This window comes from Amblyomma mixtum, chromosome 7 (genome assembly GCF_055824585.1).
Source record: "Amblyomma mixtum isolate Tamu chromosome 7, ASM5582458v1, whole genome shotgun sequence".
Taxonomy (NCBI): Eukaryota; Metazoa; Arthropoda; class Arachnida; order Ixodida; family Ixodidae; genus Amblyomma; species Amblyomma mixtum.
The window spans coordinates 115,677,994-115,696,563 of record NC_143018.1 but is presented as its reverse complement, the minus strand read 5'-3'; the positions used below and the strand labels follow the sequence as shown (position 1 = coordinate 115,696,563).

At 45.6% G+C, this 18,570-nt stretch overlaps 1 protein-coding gene across 1 annotated transcript in view; it reads left to right on the top strand.

The window, feature by feature from the left end:
* LOC149337283 (uncharacterized) overlaps positions 1-18,570 on the top strand; it is a 62,364-nt gene that overhangs the window by 35,940 nt on the left and 7,854 nt on the right. The window contains exon 6 of the mRNA XM_089554374.1: positions 3,774-3,860. Within this exon, the coding sequence (XP_089410500.1) occupies positions 3,774-3,860 (87 nt within the window). The remainder of the gene's footprint in view (positions 1-3,773; positions 3,861-18,570) is intronic.

Below are 18,570 nucleotides of genomic sequence, written 5' to 3'. Positions count from 1 at the left end.
CGTAAACCTCTTCCACAGTTATCGGCCGGTCGAGTTTCTCGTTTTCGGCTCCTCGATACGTTCCTTGGTATCGCGGGGGATTGTGATCGCCAAAACATGTTTCTCGTGCCTTCTCCAGTAGGGCGATGTCTGATCCCTCGAAGGAGTGGATGAACCTGTGGATGGCTTTATTGTTTTCTGATTTTATTTTGGTCGGATAGATTAGTGCTCTTAAGAGATTCCAGGTTCTGGCTGTGCCTAGAGTTCCCCTAAGCGAGTCGCTGAGTTGTTCCCAATTTTGTTTCGCGAGTTTCATCGCGTATTCTTCCGCCTTTGCCGTAATTTCTGCTATCTTTAGTTTTAGTTTCCTGTTGTGTTTTTGCTTCCGCCATCTTTTGGTGAGACTGCGTCTCGCTTCCCATAGCCTGAGGAGGTGGGCGTCTACTTCGGGCGTTGCTGTCGTTCTCCTTAGAATTTTTTTGCATCGTTGTCGCGTTTTTCTCAGCATGCCGCTCCATTCCTCCAGTGATTGGATACCGCCTTCAGATTTGTTGCAAGCCCCGCGAAAGGCGTTCCAGTCAGTGATTTTCGCCTGTCCAATCTGGCTTCTTATGGTGTCGGATGCTATTCGTGTCTGGAGGATAAAGTGATCGCTGCCTAGATTTTCCATCATGTTTTCCCACTGTTACTCCCTGCTCTTCCTTACGAAGGTGAGGTCCGGGCATGTGTCCGTGCTCACGCTATTCCCGATTCTCGTGGGGGTCGCAGGATCTGTGATTAGACTGCAGTAAAAGTATTCCGCTACTTCCACTAATGTTCTTCCCTTGATGTCTTGTTTCTGGTATCCCCAACTCCTGTCCATGGCGTTGAAATCTCCTACGATGATGAGTGCATTTTATTTTGGCCAGCTTGTGCGCTCCATAAAACAGTTCGAAGAGTTCGGCTTTTCTTTGTCGCGGCGGGCTGTACACATTCAGTAAGAACGTGTTGCGCCCCTTTCGCTTCTTCGGAATGAGTTCAACAAGCGCGTGTTCAATGTCGGTGTCGGCGATGATATCGTGCCTGATGGCGGTAATGGTTTTTCTGACTAGGACGGCCGCTTTACCTTCGTTTTGACTCTCGTAAACCTCGTACCCTTGTAAGGTCGGCTTGATTCCAGTCTCTTGGAGCGCAATTACATCAGGAGGTGTGAGTTGTGTGTTTATATATTGTTTTAAGAGGGCGTGCTTTTTGCGGTAGCCTCTGCAGTTCCATTGCCAAATATCTAAGTGTTCTTGTTCTTGCCTATACGTACTGATCATGTTTACGCGTTACTGCTGTTGCCTTGTTCGTTTGCGAAAGCTGTTAGCGCTGGACGGTTGTACGCCCTTTCCCTAATGTTTTCGGTATGTTTTTGTTTTCTAAAAGCGCTTCTGATCTCTGAGATCTGCCCTTGGAATTGTACTTGCATCTGTTGCATTTGCGACTGGATTTGCTGCATCATATCCTGCATCATCTGGGCACTTTTTTGACCTAAAGTGCGGTCACCGATGTCCTCTGAGAGTGGAACGCGACAGCGTCTTGGAACGCTTCCAGGGAGTCCATAGAACGCCATCGCCCATTCGGTTCTACGCCTCGCTCGTAGGTAAATCGGTTTTTGAGGAAAGGAAATGTATCTGTCTCTCATATCTCGGTGGACACCTCAACCTCGCCGGAAGGGAAGGGAGGAGGATGGGAGTGAGCGAAGACACCGTATTCACTAGACCCACCTTTGTTCTTCCCAAACCATCGAGCTTGCATGGCGGAGTGGATAGCGTGCTCGTCTCGCACTCCGAAGACCGGGGTTCGATTCCCGAGCTCGACCAATTTCCTACTCGGTTTTATTTATTTATATGGCCTGACTAGAAAAGTTAATTAGGCTAATTTAATAATTAAGCAATTACCTAAGCTCAGTCCCACTTACTTGGAGCATCACTATACCATCCCTTCAATTGGTTACATGGTTACTAGCCCATGTACAATTGGCCCCGTTTGAAATTCGCGCACTGTGACGTCACGACCGTTTCGACCAATTGAAAAGCGTGACATTTCTGTCGACAACTGCTGCTTACAACGATGAGACATTAAAGGCTTTCGACTTAAAATTTTCTGATCACTCTAACACTGCACCGCCAGCTTTTCTCGTAATGCGCCTGGTAATGCTTTCGCATTAAAAACTAATGCGGGTGAATGACATAGATAATGATTTCTGTTGTGTTCTTTGAAACAAAGTAATAAGAATTTGGCGAGGCGATCTCGTTCATTTGTTTTTGCCACCAGTGGAAATGTATTTAAAAAAAATGCAGCTGTATCTGTGTTCTCGCACGGCAAAATGCTTGGTGGTAGTAAATGTGCAATCTGATAACCTCATTACGTTTGCGGTGTGAGGTTAAATGGACGGCCCGCGGCGTGATGTGTGCAACCTGAAAGAATCGTTGAAGATGGTTCAGCAGCGTGAGATGGGTTCATTGTGTCGTAAAATGTCGGTCTTCACAATTTTCCTCTTTGTTTAGAACATTGTATTACATAATCGAAAGCTCTGTCCCGGTACTGTTATAAACTATAATAAAGCGTCTGGAGCTGAGTGCTCTATAGCTTTGGCACAGCATACACATCTAATAAATAAACTTTAAATATCTTTGAAACAAATATTTGCCAAGGCATCGAGAGGCCGCTTCCTTATATGTCTACTGGAGAACACCTAAAACGTATACGTTGCGACCAAATCTGCTTAGCTACATTAACGATTAGTCATACCAAAAAAATGCTATTTGCCCCCATCGAAACCCTATGGGTTTCAACACCCAGCGGCGCTAGCGAAGAGGTATTTCGAATTTATGATAACTCCCTCCACAGTGGACCTTTCATGCTCGCAGCGTGTGTAGCAGCCACTATGCACGCCAGCCTCGTTATTCCGTTCATTGTGTGCGGTATTAATGCCAAAGCATTTCTTGTCTCATGAGTAGCGTGTACAGGACCTGTCAGCAGAGCATGCTGACTGAACGGGCTGGCGTCGGATTACATGCCCTGCCCAAGCCCATTTATTTCTCTTCATGTCAAATAGGATATCATTAACGCGCGTTTCTTCCCTCCCCCACTCTACCGGCTTGCGGTCCCTTAACGTTACACACACCATTTTTCTTTCCATACCTCGTCGTGTTGTCCCCTAAGTTAAGTCGAACCCTTTTCGTTAGCCTCCAAGTTTGTACCAGGTAGATGAGTACAGGGAAGATACCACTGCTGTATACTTTTCTCTTGAAAGATATTGGACGGATACCTTCTATCAACAAATTACCTCAATAATCTTTCTAAAATTATTTCACTTTTCCGTCACACCGGCCTGCAGCGCAACTCCTCAAAATGGTCTTTCGCGCGCCTTCAGAACACCCTCGCCATGGTCCACATAACATATATGGCCAAACCTCCAAGTTCCTCCCTTGCCACTTCCCACCGGGATATGGGCAACCTCCTCAGGTGTACATATACACATCTGGCGAACTATGATGACGTCACAAGTTCGCATGATCTAAATGGCATGGAATCAATGGGATTACAGCGCTAGCGGGAAAAATTCGCTTTTTGCTAGACTGTGGAAATCTACCGCCTTTTTCTTCCAATCTTTGCAGAGCATGAATTTATGAAATAGGTATGAATTTAGCTTGCTTTTAGAAACTGCGTCCAACCTTGGATATTATAGTGTCCAATAAAACCAACTCGCACTGCTTTAGGAAGAAAACCTGATCTGTTTTCCACACAAAATTGTTTGTTTATTTCAGGACCACACCACGACCAAATTGACCACCACAGCAGCAGCAGCAACTCATCTCCCACTGAGTTTCAACACAACAGTGGGCTCTGCTGAGGTAAGTTGGCGTCGTCACAAAGATCTTTATTTGAGCCATTTTGCATTGTCGAGCCCACCCGCCGCAGTGGATCAGTTTTTAGGGCGATCGCACATGTTTTAAGGGGCTAAAACACAAATGGCGTCCGTGCGCTGTCAGTGCACGTTAAGATCCCCAGTTGGTCGAAACTATTCCGAAGCCCTTCACTGCGGCACCTCTTGCTTTCTTTCTTCTTAAACTCCTATCTTCCTCCTTTCACTCGCGACAAGGTTCACGCGTTCCCCATGAAGTGTGAAAATTACAGTCCTCTTTCGTTGCCTCAAAAGCCAATAATTATCGAGAGAAAACCTCGCCATTCGTATTGTTAAGGTATTTTACGTTACTCCACATTTTCGACTTCCGAGAGTGAGTCCTAAACTAGCTGGTGGTTTAGCTCCGGTTAAACCTAGTGTGTACGCGATAGCTGGGTACAGGTACTCTCCGATTCAGTTTCTACCGACCGACCGGAAGAAGTCGTGGCTTCGCTCGCGGCTTGTCGCTGTCGTCTCTCCGTTTCTTGACGACGTCGTTTCGCGAGCCCTTCTCCTTGTTCCCTCGTCTCGGTTGCGCGCTTGGCATTCCTGGCTTCTTGGGCTCGTTGTCGACTCGCCTTTTACCACGCCACAACTTCGGGATCCGTCGATGTGGCTTCCCGCAGTCGCCGTTGATGTCGATCACAGTATGCATGCGGACTTTCCGCTTTTTCACTCATCGTTCAACTGAAGAACGAGCCTATAAAGAGAACCAGCTAAAATAGACGCAAGACAAGAACAAAGAAGGCACACACCAGCGTTGTGGTGTGTGCCTTCTTTGTTCTTGTCTTGCGTCTATTTTCGCTGGTTCCCTTTATATGCAATATGAACCAACTAGCCCAGCAGTTTGCACTCAAGAACGAGCACTGCGTACCCGCTGTTTATAACATGGCTGAGCAATGACGTGCATCTGTAGCCACTGCGCATGCGCGACGAGCGCAGTGAGGCTGCGGAGTTGGCGGTGGCAGCTTCGCAGCAAACAAGGCGACAGCGGACCACCAGTGACTTCACGTGCGGCGCATGCGCAGTAGCGGCTTCGACTCGGCCCGTTGACCTTGGCTTTACATGGCGTAGTGAAGCTGTCGCTTCAAGAACACTTTGTTTGATTTCAGCGAAAGACGATTCAACAGATGGCACCACCTCCGCCAGCTACACCAGCGACGAAGCGAAGCATACGCGTAGCCAGCAACGTGTCAGGCGGCCGTCCTGTGGCATATTTATTGCCGAAGTGACACAGAGATGCTCCGCCCCTGCAGCCTTCTCTCAGTTTCCAAAAAAAGTTGTTTCTCAGTATAGCCGGGGTCGTTTGTAAATCATTGAAAGAGGCCTTTGTCTTGCAGTGTACTTGAGCTGTACTAACCATCAGGGTGATGGTCCCCTTAAGCAACGTGTCGAAGAGACCCTAAGCAAGCAAAGCTTCGTCCTTTCTGTCCGCAAGCTGCGTTGACATCCATGCAGAGCAAGTTCTCACAAACGTTTTATCGGCTTCTATCGCAAGGTATCCCGGTCACCATTGTGATGGCCAAACTGCACGGTTACGGTACGAGATGTTCGTTTCGTTCAGCTTGAACCATGGACGGCGTTTCAAAACACATCGGCAAGTGGCTCGGCGGCGGTGCCGTGGACGATGTGGAAGCGTATCACGTTGGTCGCGATCCTTGGAGTAAGCGTCTCTCTCTCTCCAGTTCGCGGAACAGCCATGGCGCGGTCCGAACGTAGCTCGAGAGGGAATTCCGTTTTCATTGCCGCACGTTGCGCTTTCTTTTTTTTTTCGCGAGTTCGTGTACTCCTTTACTGCTTCACTGCTTTACTCCAGGTACTTTAGCATTCATTTCTTTTTCCCCCATGACAGGCTAGTTACGGACTGAGGATCGTAGGAATCACCTTGTAAACATTCCTGCGAGGTAGCATCAGCAAACATAGACGATATCTCAGCAAAGACTGATGCTAGAAAACTGTTTGGGTGGCATGCTGTCCGTGTTATGCTGTGCTTAATTTCTCGTCTGTGTCTACTGGTCATGAACAGGCAAACACCACAACGGGCCAGCTCAATGGCAGTGCCGTAGACGTTGGCAGCGTGCTGCTCCACCGCTGGTTGGGGGTGCCGTACGCGGAACCCGGGAAGCGCTTCGTTCCGGCCGAGCCACTCTCCGTTTCCCAGCACGATGTGATAGACGCCAGCCAATTGGGGTCCCCGTGCGCTCAGCTGGTTGACGGCGTCCTGGTGGGCAGCGAGGACTGCCTGCGCATAAACGTGTGGGCGCCCGCCGAGCCCCCACAAGACGGCGCCGTTTGGCCGCTAGTCCTGGCCTTGTCGGCAGGCTGGTTTCTGCAAGGTTCCAACAACCTTGGAGAATGGGAACAGCTGGCCGCTACAGGTGATGCGTCTGCACAGCTTGATTGCTTCATCAACCTCTTAGGTCCTTACGTTGGCATGAGTCACGCCAGAGTAAAAAAGCCTCCGGTTGATTTTGATGAGTTTCGTCCTGTGACGAGCACGAAAACAGGCGTTTCTACATTTCACTCGAGCAACCTATTCCGCAACTACTGCGACTGAATCGACCAGACTGTGCTCAACAACGCTCACTGTTAGCCAAAATTAGGACTCCTGTAATAATAGCATCTACTATTTCCTGTTACCAGGCCTTTTTTTTCAAGCGCAGTAATTTTACCGCATTTTTACCGCATGGAAACTGCAGAAAATAAATGCTCAGTGCACTGCAGTGACGAGCTAAAACCTCGAGTGATCGGTATGATTTGCTCGCTGTGTGTGGCGAACGCCTTAATCCAATTGCATGTTCGTTGCTTTCCCTCTGTTGCTCCCCCCCCCCCCCCTCACCGAGTGTGCACCAAGTGAAAAATTTGCCTTAAGAGCTATTTAGGGAGGATAGCAGCTCTTCACTGGCAGGTCGGTGTCCGAAAGACTCTTCTGCATGACGAATGGCATTGTGGCATTAAAGCAACTGGCAGCTCATACAGCGCATTCATATGCATGTTAAGCTTCAGACCGTGTTCTTACATAATATTCGTGATCCTGAGTAAAGAATGGCGTAGCTTTCTTATGCTGTTATATGTTTTAGAGCTTTATTCTCGGAGCAAGGAGGGAGCTCAGTGAACAGTGCTTTACAATGGCGAAGTGTGCACATGCGTACGCCTGCCAGCAAAAAAAGGGAACACAGGCTGTGAGGATGGCTCTTAACCCTTTCAGCCGGCATATCTTTCCTAAATATTCCGCTCCAAAGCATGCGCGGGTACTTAGGCATAGAGCCGAGTGATGCAGAGTGCCACTTGCACTTAAGGCTTGTCTTTTTTTGTGGCATTGTGGATATGTGATCAGATATACCACGGCCTACTACAATAGCCAAGGTCACCGAAAAACTTAGCAACAACACACGGTGGACACACGAAGAGCTGCTCTGGTATTCATTTAGGGATATCTTGTTTAATAGCTTCCATGTAGCCTAGTTTGGTGGCCTAGGCGGTAGCGCGCTGAGCTTGTAACACAACAGGCAATTGCTGAAATTCCAGCTCGCACAGATTTTTTAACCTTTTTTTTCAACACAGATATTTACCCTTCTTTTTATAATATCGTTCACATTTTCTACTGTAAGTCCATAAAAGCTCATTTACATTTTTGCTAGATTTCGACGAAAAGAATGGTTTCATAAAGTAATCATTAGTAATGACGGCTCTACACTACATTCCTTTGTAGAATCGAAATCATTTTTTTTGGTTTAGAATATAAATTACAACACGGAATAATTTCTGGAGAAAGAGGTCTCATCGACGGTGACTGTACTGGGACTGTACTGTGAACGAGTGCTTGAAGAGAATAAGATTTGGAAAGCATTGGTACGATTACGTAGTCAACAGGCCAACTCCTCTACATTAGGTTCCCAAATGGGCTAATGGGTGGGGCACAACCGTTCATCCCGAAAGGACTACTGGCTGCCCTACTTCAAGCCCTTTTTCGCTAAGAATAACGCCACTGGCGGTGAGCGAGCCGTCACGCGAAGTCCCATTTAAGGCAATAGCGTCAGCGCAAGCGCCCTCCAAAGAGGAAACATAGCATACCTGATTAGTGAAAGCCCGCATAACTGCAACTCAAGTTTGCGTCAGATGTCGCCTATAGGGTGTCTTTTTCATTCCGTTGTTGCCAATCTACATGGCCGCGAACAGAAATCTGTGCTCGCTTTTTTCTTAGCGAAGGTCGTCTACCAAGCCATATTTATTTATTTAATATATTTATTAATAATGCAATCTCTCAAGAAATTCTCGCAGGGTGGCTTTATGAATAGAAAAAAAGGAAAATTACGAATACAGGCGTCAGAAGTTCGGGCAGAAACTCAGACATAAATGTAACAATATTAAAAAATCACTCATCGGCAATAAAGAGACTGAATAATACGCATTTCAGCTATTAAAACCAGTCAGTAACAAAAAAAATTTAAACCACTTGAGAACATTGAAAGCAATATAACAACAAAACCGATTTTAGGGAAAACTCAAAATTCTAGCAACTAACGCCACAGATAGTTGAAAAATTTCGTCGTTGGCAAGCCGATTGTAGTGTGCCATTGCTTTTGGGAAAAAAAATATTTGAAGAAATTATTACGAGGTCTCAAGAGCGGTAATTGTGACATTGTGTCGCTGTGTAGTGTAGAGGAAGTATTATCTACGTATTGCTACCGTCTGCTAGCTTTCTACTGTAGAGAAAGAAGAGAAAAGTATTATTTCAGTAAGGTTAATCTTGAAATGACCGTTTACAAGATGTTACAAAAATTTGAGACGAGAGACGTGATTCCTTTCGGTTAAGGGTTTCAAACCAGCTCTATGCAGCAGGTTGGTCATGTACGTTCATAACTACTGTAAAGATCTGTTCAGGTGAAGCGATCCTAAAGGACAACCGCATAATCTAGTATTGGGAGGACAATAGATTTCTAGGGTACAAGAAGATCTTCAGGGGCAGAGAGCTTCAATGCACGCCTTAAAAAGAAAAGTTAATGGTTTGCACTGCTTGAAACCTGATTATTGTGACTGGTCTAGTGTAGAGTTTTAGTGAATATTCCTAGTGTGCAATCTCGAAGGAATTTTATTGTAGAAAAAAGAATTACGAGTTGATATTTAGCCTCTTATTCTTACGAAAACAGTTTTTGAAAGCTGATTGACATTTGCAAGTCCCCACACCATGCGGTAAGTTTTTGAAAAGTATCGTTTAGTATCATCTGGTATGTCGTATTCTAAATTTCTGAATACAGCGCACAGTCATCTGCATATAGTTTAAGGTGAACTGGAATGTCTTTTACTGTCTCGTTAATATATATAATGAACAAGAGCGGCCCAACACCGAACCCTGAGGAACACCAGAGTCAAGCGTAACGATTACAGAGGAATGGCTACCAAACGATAGACACTGTTGACGCTTGTCAAGGTATGATGAAATGCAGGTACCGATCTTGTTTTTTTTTGCTCTGTTGTAGAATTTGCAACGCATCTGTTTACGAAAGACCTTGTCAAGGGCTTTTGCGAAACGCACGAGAATGGCATCTGTTTGCTTTCCGTTACTCGCAAATCGTCTTTGCAGTCTTGTCTAATTCGGTGTATGTGGAATGCTTTCATCTGAATACGTGCTGAAAGTTGGTAAAAAACTGATGCTTCTCGAGGAAGTCAGAAATGTGCGTATGTGCTATGCGTTCTATTATTTTGCAAGTGGTGGGTCACAGCTAGCAGATTGACGAACAGACAAGGTATCTACACAGGCTGATAGCTTTGTCATGGTGCCTGTCACTGGCGTGGCTGCTTCATTGGATTTCTTTCAATGTTTGAGCATTAGGGGCTACGTCGGGAAAAAGTGATCGTCGACTGAGGCCGCCGAAGACGCAAACGAATACGAAGTGCTCCAAAGACGAATGAAGAGTGCAAGGAATAAAGGCCAGCTGGTGTGAGAGAAGTGGAGAGGGAAAACAAAGAGAGGGTGTTTGTGGCTGGAGGGGCCCGACTGGGGCGGCGACGTGTGGAGCGCGCGTCGGCTGCAGAGGTGGATGTAAGCGCAGTCCGTGTGGAAGGGGTTTGAGTGGCAAGGTCGTCACACGACGCGAAAAATTCCCGCCTGAGTGCGGGCACAGTCGATCATGGTCTTATCGTGCGATAAGTCGCACCCGAGAATGACATGGGAGCAGGCAGACAGCACCAAGAATTACACTGCATAGAAAATATCGGCAATGACGACCTGCGCTATGCATGCGGCCGCAGGTGCAATTTGCTGTTCAACAACAGTACGTAGCGCCAAGCTGGGAAATGATGCCGTCACTTGGCGTAAAGAGCGCCTGAGTTGGGTATTCACGGATACTGCAGAACTCGTTTCGACAAGCGCTTAACTAGAATACCGAAGGGCACCGACGATGACTTCTGTCACGTTGGGGGGGAGATGAGGTTTTATACGTATAGCAGCGCCCGCAGTTCGCGCCTCCGAAACAGCGGAACTTAGTTTCCCTAGTCAACGGAGGTGGGCCGACGGCGCGTGAATGACAGCGAGCGACGACGAGGGGAAGGAGATGACGGGTCGGGTATGATTGCTGGTTGCTTTGGTACGCATTAAGAGGGGAGCAGGGCGGAGAAGAGCTAAGTAGCTAGGAAGGCTCACGGCGAAGAGGCACGCGGGGCGATCATACCACAGAGACGGGTAACAGGAATAGTAGATGCGGCGATTGTCCAATGTGGGCGAAGGGTTGTAACGGTGCGCAGGTTTGAAGAGGAGGAGACACCAGTGCCATGTTGGCAGCCAAGGCAGGATGCAGGATGGGCTTACTGATGCGAAACGACGAGTTTCTGGGCCGTACTACCATTTCTACGTAGGTGATGGGGGCGGCTCTCGGTGGCGGGTGGTGCGGATGCCAGTCCTCAGCGTATGTAAATGGAGCAGCCGATGGAACTGTAGGAGGAGCTGGAAGGGCTGCTGCAACTTGGTCCCTGATGACCTGCTGCGAAGGCTCCGCCAGAGGAGCGGCAGTATCGTGACGCAGGGGCACTATACATAAATGGCGCACTACTCCATCCCGAACAAACTGCTTGATCTGGTTCAGCAGTGGCGACGGTTTCTAGCCATGCGCCAGGGCCACAAGGCCCTCCTCCAGCAGCGAGAGCGGAGGACGAGTGAGAAGACGTCTCCTACGGAGTTCGTCGTTACTCTGGCATTCATTGATGACGTCGACCGGGCTGGCTGAATTTTCCATCAGGGCCATCTGGAACGCGTTGTCTTCAGTGCCCTTTAGAACAAGGCCAGTATTGAGGGATCGGGCACAGCAGCATCTGCGCGCTTGCAGAGGTTCACAACGTGATCAATGTAGCTGGCCAGTTTTCAACAGGTGAGTATGAGTATGAGTTTATTTCAAACAAGCATGTTTACATACATGTTTGGGGTGTATGGGAGTAAAAGCCGCTCAAGAGCAGCTTGACAAAGCTCCCATTACCCTTCTATACTCGGCAGTGCAGGGCAGAAAACACAGATTACACTAAATAGATAACATAACAAAAATCAGCCAGAAGCAGTGCAATACAACCAAAATTGTGCAAATGCAATACAAGACATTATTATATGTTCACTTTATAATGGTACTCATGCAACAGATATACAGGTGCATTAGAAAAAAAGTTCTTTTAACCTTTTAAAAGAAAAAGAATAGCTGCTAATATTTTGTTGTGTAACTTTAAATTTATTTAATGTGTATGGCAAAGCATAGTAAAGTGTTTCAAAGCCATAGTTTGTGCGCGGATGCGGAACTTGCCAGTGTTCGTGGCATCGTGTTGTGTAATTTGAGGGATTTTCAATTAAGTTAGCGATGTCTCTAAATAACTTATTGTTTTGTTTAACGTGAACTTTATAGGACCTAAGAATGCGAAATTCGTACATTTTTCCGATCTCCATGATGTGGTATGTTGAGAAATAGGAGCTAACGTGTGACATATAAGATACATTCACTATGGCTCTCATCGCAGCCTTCTGCAATTTCAGAAGTTTATTGTTACATGTAGACGTTGTGGTTCCCCACGCCAAATTACAGTAGTTAATTTGAGACCCGAATAAAGCATGATATATTGCGATCTTTGTTTTAGTTGGTAATGTGCGCTGAAATTTTCTTAATACTCCTACAACACGAGCTAGCTTAGTGGTTATCAGGTCCACGTGATTGTTCCATAGCATGAATTCGTTGAAATAAACGCCGAGTGTTTTTACAGCACTCACTATTGCTATTGTGTTATTACCAAGTGTCAAGGTGAGGTCAGTCGCAAGATACACATTTTTAGCTCTGAATATGACGGCTTTAGATTTTTCTGTGTTGATGAGCAACGCATTTCTTCTGGACCATGCATGCAGTTTCGCCAGTACATCGTTTCCTCTACGTATTAAATATTCTACATTTGTTCCTGAAATAAATATGCTTGTATCATCGGCAAAAATGATGTAATCGACTTCATTGTCTATTTGTGCCAAGTCATTTATGTAGATGTTGAACAGCGGGGGCCCCAATATGCTTCCCTGAGGGACACCATGACTAACTGATTTATACTGAGAGTGATAGTTACCCAAGTGAACAGATTGAGTGCGGTCAGTCAAGTAGCTGGAAAATAGATTAAGCGGTACGCCACGAACGCCATATATAGAGAGTTTCTGTATCAGAGTTAAGTGCTGCATCCTATCGAAGGCTTTTGAATAGTCTACGAATACATTGAGGGTCAGTAGCTTGTGTTCTATGTTATTTAAAATTAATTCTTTTTGTTTGAGTAGCGCTATTTCAGTGGATAAATTTTCTCTAAAGCCGAACTGCTTAGTTGATAGAATATTATGCTTCTGAAAAAAACTGTTGAGGCGGATGGAAAGTATCTTCTCTAGCCCTTTGGAGAAGGCCGGAAGTATTGACACAGGTCTGTAATTACTGAGCACATTTTTAGGGCCACTTTTATGTATGACAATTACTTTGGCTTTCTTCATCGCTGACGGAAAGACTCCTGAATTTAGTGATAAGTTAAACATATAAGTTAGGATCGGGGATATGGCATCAAGTACATACAAAACAGGTTGTAGTTTTAAGCCATATATGTCTTCACTTTTGCTCTTTTTCATGTTGTTGAATACTGATAACACTTCTTCATTGCTTGTAGGCAATAGGGCAATAGAGTCGCGTACATAATTATTTATGTACTGAAGCGCACTAGGGTCATATTCACTCTCAACTAATGTAGTAAAATACTCATTGAATTTGTTTGCTAACTCAGCGCCAGTATATTGAATTCTATCAATTTCAAGAGTTTCGGGTGTTTTATTCGGAGTTCTGTTAAGTAGACGATTAAGCTTTGTCCACACTTGACTTTGATCAGTTGTAGCATTGAACATGGAGATGTGGTAACAATCCTTTGCCTTCCTCAAAGCCGCAGTCACTTTGTTGCGCTGTGCCTTGAAAATTGAAAAATCGCCAGGATCCCGACTTTGCAAAAACCGTTGAAATAATTTATTTTTTTTGGAGATCATATGAAGGATGGTCGACGTCATCCAGGGCTTACGAGCTTTTTTGGGGGGTTTTACTGAATTATAGGGAATCTTATCACGATACATGGCGATGAATATCTCTAGAAAGGTGTCAAACGCCTCCTCTACGTCTGTTTGTTGGAATACTCGATTCCAGTTTGTATTCATGATGGCAGTCCTAAATGAGTCAAGTGTCTCGGCGGTGATAAGTTGAGTCATCATTGAGGTAGTTTGCGATATGTACTTAGCCCAGGAATTTTACACACTAAAAACACGGGAAGGTAGTCACTCATATGATAGTTTATAACACCACCGGATAAGACTTCAGTTTCAGTGCTAGTTATCAAAAGATCTAGAACTGTTGAAGATGTGGGTGTTATTCGGGTGGGTGAATTTACTACATTAGTCAATAGATACGATTCAAGAAGGGCAAAGAATTCTTGAGTTCTATTGGACGCCTCCTGGATATCAATATTAAAATCGCCACCAAGTAGTACATGATAATTGTTTTCACTTGCGAACAGAAAAATTTCTTCCAAGTAATTCAAAAATGTCTCGACATATCCCTGCGGCGGACGATAAACCACAATGAACAATAATTTGTTACTTAACACACACAACCCCTCATAATCAGCAGCAACAACACTAAAGTGATTGACATAGTCACAATGTAAACAGTCGCGAACAAACAAACACACACCACCTCCACGTCTGTTTTTACGATGCAGAAAGAACGAACAGTAACCGGAGAGGCTGAAACACTCAGAATCATCAGAAAGCCATGTTTCAGTTAGCATGATAGCCGTGAACTCAAATGTGAAGTTATGTAAAAACACGTGAAAAGCATCAGTTTGGCCACGAATAGACTGTATATTTACATTGAGCAAAGATGAGCACTCAGGAACACGAGCTACTAGGTTATTTAACTCGTTAGTTGTGAAGAACATTTCAGTCACAGACTTACAAGCTACTTGGAAAGGGACCACTCTACTCGGTCAGTGCTCGCAAGTCATCGTCGCTCTGAATGACATGAGCAGTTTCTCCGGTTGCCTTCCTCACTAGAATCTTGCCATTTCGACACCACACATACTGATAACCAGAACGGTCCGCCCATTTCTTGGCAGATTGGAGCAGCTGTGTAGCTGAGGTAGCTGTGTCTGGCCCACAGACGTTGCTCCGCGCGCTGCTTGCTTTCCTCTTGCTGGGCAAAGACAACGGCGAAGCTTGCCTTGAAGGTCGAAAACGTTTTAATATAGGCTTCGTGGTTGCTGAACCACAGGTTTGCAACGTCCTTAAGATGGAAAATGGTGTTGTTCAATTTTCGGCCGTTATGCCAGTTGTTATGGGTGTTCAGAAGAATGGCCTGAGGGGCTAGTTGGTGCATGATGAAATGAACGGCGGCTCTTGTTGTGTTCTTCTTGTTGCGCCGCCGTTCATTTCATTATGGGTGTTCATCCACTAGTAAGAGGCCAACCCCACCTCGAGTTGTCTCTGCTACCCCTTGTTGGATGATGGGGGTTCGGGGGTTGCAGCTAGCTGCTGCTGAGTTAAATATGTCTCTCAATCCCTACAGTCTCTAGACAGAGGACGGCCTCGCCTAGGAGAGAGTGGCCTGAATGCTTACTTTCGCCCACAACCCCACACTTTCTCTCACTTGTGGCCAAGATAGTTAGCAAATTCAGTAGTTAACTTAATTAACAAACAAAAAGAAAATGATAAAGAGAGGCAGAGAAAGGCGGCGAGAGCCGAGGAGGCGTCAATTCTTTAAAATTCTGCCAATGCCGGTCGCTGCAGTTATCTCTAAATTTTCGAATTTTCCAAGCGGATTAACGTTCTTTCGCATGCTCAGATTCCAATGATTTTTTAAGGGAGTTGGCTCTTAAAATTTTGGATGGATCTGGACAGATACACAGATTTTGACAGGAAGTTAATGCTATACTTCTGTGACCGGCACAACCTAGTTATTCTCAATAGAGAAACTAAACGTGTGGGACAAACCACGAGAGAATTCCGTAACAGGCAGACGACCATTCACTCCTGCCTAATGTCGCTGGGCATCAATAACAAGCTTGTAATAATGGAAATAGACAGAGGCGAAGCACAGCCTACGAAGAGATCATAAACCTATTAAGCTGCAGTGGGGAGCCCTGATCAAAAAAGAAATGCAGAGAAGTCAAAAATAGAAAGCAAAATCAAACGACAACCAAATATCGCTAATAGCAGCCTACATATAGGAAGCAATCGACAAACGCCCCTTGAAAAAGTGGGATTATAATCAATTAGAATTACTCATCTGTAAAAATATAAAACCAAGAGGGCGGAGTTATCTGAAGAGAAAATGGGCCAAAAATGGGAATCCTATCGGCAAACGCAACAGCAAGTTCAGGCCCTGGTCCAGGCTAAAATAAAGCAGTACTGGCAGCACTGGCTGGCCGATGTTTGCGATGCAAATAAAGGGGTGCCAAGAAAATTCTGGAAGCACATAAGCTGGCTGGGTAAAAAGAATCGAAGAAGAAGGAACACATTAAAGATGCTGAGAGAAAGTGCATTACCAACTATCCGAAGTTTTTGTCGCAGAAGGCAGTTTATATTTATGATCTCAAATTAACTGCCATTCACGATTATTTGCTTCGGGCTTTCAATGCCGGCAGCCAGTCCAAATGGGGGGCCGTAAGCTGCCAGAAATTGTGGCCAATGGGATGAAGACAATCATGGGCCTTCCCGTGCAGCTAAAGTGTGGTCTACACGGAAAAAAGGGGCAAGAAAGCCTGTATACTAAAAAATTCTTGAAGAGTGACTACAGGTGATGGTTTCATTTCTAGTTCTTGCTGAAATAACTAGCTATCTTAGCTACCACGGGGCAAAATGCGGTTAGAAAAATAACTTTTTTTGCGATTAATATGTGCAGGTGCCATTGCCGAATAAGAAGACACATGTAGTCTGCAATAGCATACATCCGCGGGTTGCTGCCCGGAGCTTAATTGTGACCGGGGGGGGGGGGGGGGGGGGGGGCAAAAGCTCATGGCTGAGGTGCAGCAGCCGCGGACTCTTTGACCAGGTTGACCATTGACGGGAATCTGCAGGACTAGTCACTTCCGCGAAGCATCCACATGTCCCATCCCTATGGCTCCTTCTTGCGCTCTTACTGAATATTCAAAAAATAAACCTGCTACGTTTGTTCATTTTTGGTGTATGTAACTATAGTATGTTTCATTTGGAAACTGCTTGCGTTGAAAACAGCTGCTAAAATGAAACATTCGTCAGAAATGGACCTGGCAGTGCTACACTCGAAGGATGAACACACATGACGCCCACTAATATTAACCCTTTGTTGCATGCTGTCCACGGTAGTGGACAAATTTCTGCGATTTTTAGAGCAAGTTCAGTGCACGCCAGGTGCTCCTGTGCATGCTGGTCACTACAGTGAACAAAAAGGGTTCGTTTTGGATGCGCTAGATGGCGCCACTGTACTGCGGCTGCCTCGAAAATTTGCTACGAAGATGGCTGCCCCCTGCTCGAGCGGGTAAGTGACGTTTGTCTTCACTTTTTGGCTTACCATTCGCACATTTCCCTAATGTGCGATGTATAATCATGCGGAAACAAGAAAAGAGATACTGTTAGGTACGCGCCATTGGTATTACGGCTGAGTAAAACATAGGTCGGTTTTTCGAACAACTTCTTTCAAATGTCCACTGTGGTGGACACCATGCATGGCGGGAAAACGACATGCCCATGTGAGGCTTTTACGTAAGGGTTTACTGTTGCTGCTCAGATTTGAGTGAATTATTTATTATGTTCTATATAGTTTTTAACGCAGCTTTACTTTGTTCTCACTAGGAGGATTCCGGCTTCAAAGAAGAAATTAACCGATGCGGAAATCGATAAACTATTGAATGTCCCGTTGCCACGGGACCAGGTGAATGCGCTACATGGAGAAGACTTGACATCTGGTAGTGACGATGATCGCCTTGACAGTGAAGATGATGGTCAGAACGAAGTAGAAGTGGACAGATGGAGTGATTTAACCGATAGCAGTGCGAGTGAGGAGGAAGACCTTCACACTGACAGCGATGCTTGTAAAAGTTCGGCGGTTTGACCGAAAACAAAAAAAAAAACACGTTGAGGTCGAAAGCCCTGCACTAATCGCAAGGTACAATGAAAATATGGGCGACGTCGACAAGTGCGACATGCTGCTTTCTATGTACCGGTACCCACCTCAAGACAAAAAAAAAATGGTACACAAGAGTAATTTTTCACCTGACCGATTTGGCTGTCGTAAACGCATGGCTGCTATACCGCTGTGTTGCAGCAGAGTGCAAGATGCAGCTAAGCCACTTCAAGTTATCGGTGGTGATAGCGCTGATCAAGGCAGAACCAAGGACCACGGTTGATGAAACTGATTTTTCTAATGCACTAGCATGCTCAGCCGCAGCGAAACGAAGGCCGCCTGCGAATGCAAGCTCGGTGCCCGCAGACGTGCGGTACGACAGCGTAAGCCACTTCCCCTGCCAGCAAACATGTGCAGCATTAAGGTACAAAATGGATGGCGGCAAGCGGAAGACGACAAACCTCTGCGGGAAGTGCAAAGTGTTCTTGAGTATTGACGGTAAAGAGGCCTGTTTTTTTTAATTTCATAATGAAGAGTAAAGTGCCCTTTTGTTATTGGAAGAACTTTGCCTGGCAGAAAAGGCAAACATAAACATTTTTACTTTCCCTTACCGGAGCTGGTATTCATGTTGTCCACTCTAGTGGACATTCTGTATCTTCCAAAATAAAGATTTCAAAGAGATAAAAAAAATTTTCCCGTTTGTTCTGATGCAGAAAGACACGAAACAAGAAAAAAATCACAGTTCGCGCACGTAATTATTCCGCATGCAACAAAGGGTTAAGCAACCGAGGGAAACGCGTAATCCAATTGCTAATGAGTGCGCTTGAATGCATGCAATGGAGAACCAGCTGGGTAAGCTTGAACGGGAAATATTCGGTAGCCAGTGAGTCGCTGGATGCCTGCGATAAGAAATAGGGCTCAACATCGGGTAAGAAATAATGGATAGCCAATGTGTGGCTAGATGCATGTGACGAAAAACCAGCGGTTAACCTTGGGTGGGAAGTACTGAGTAGCGAGTGAGTGGCTCAA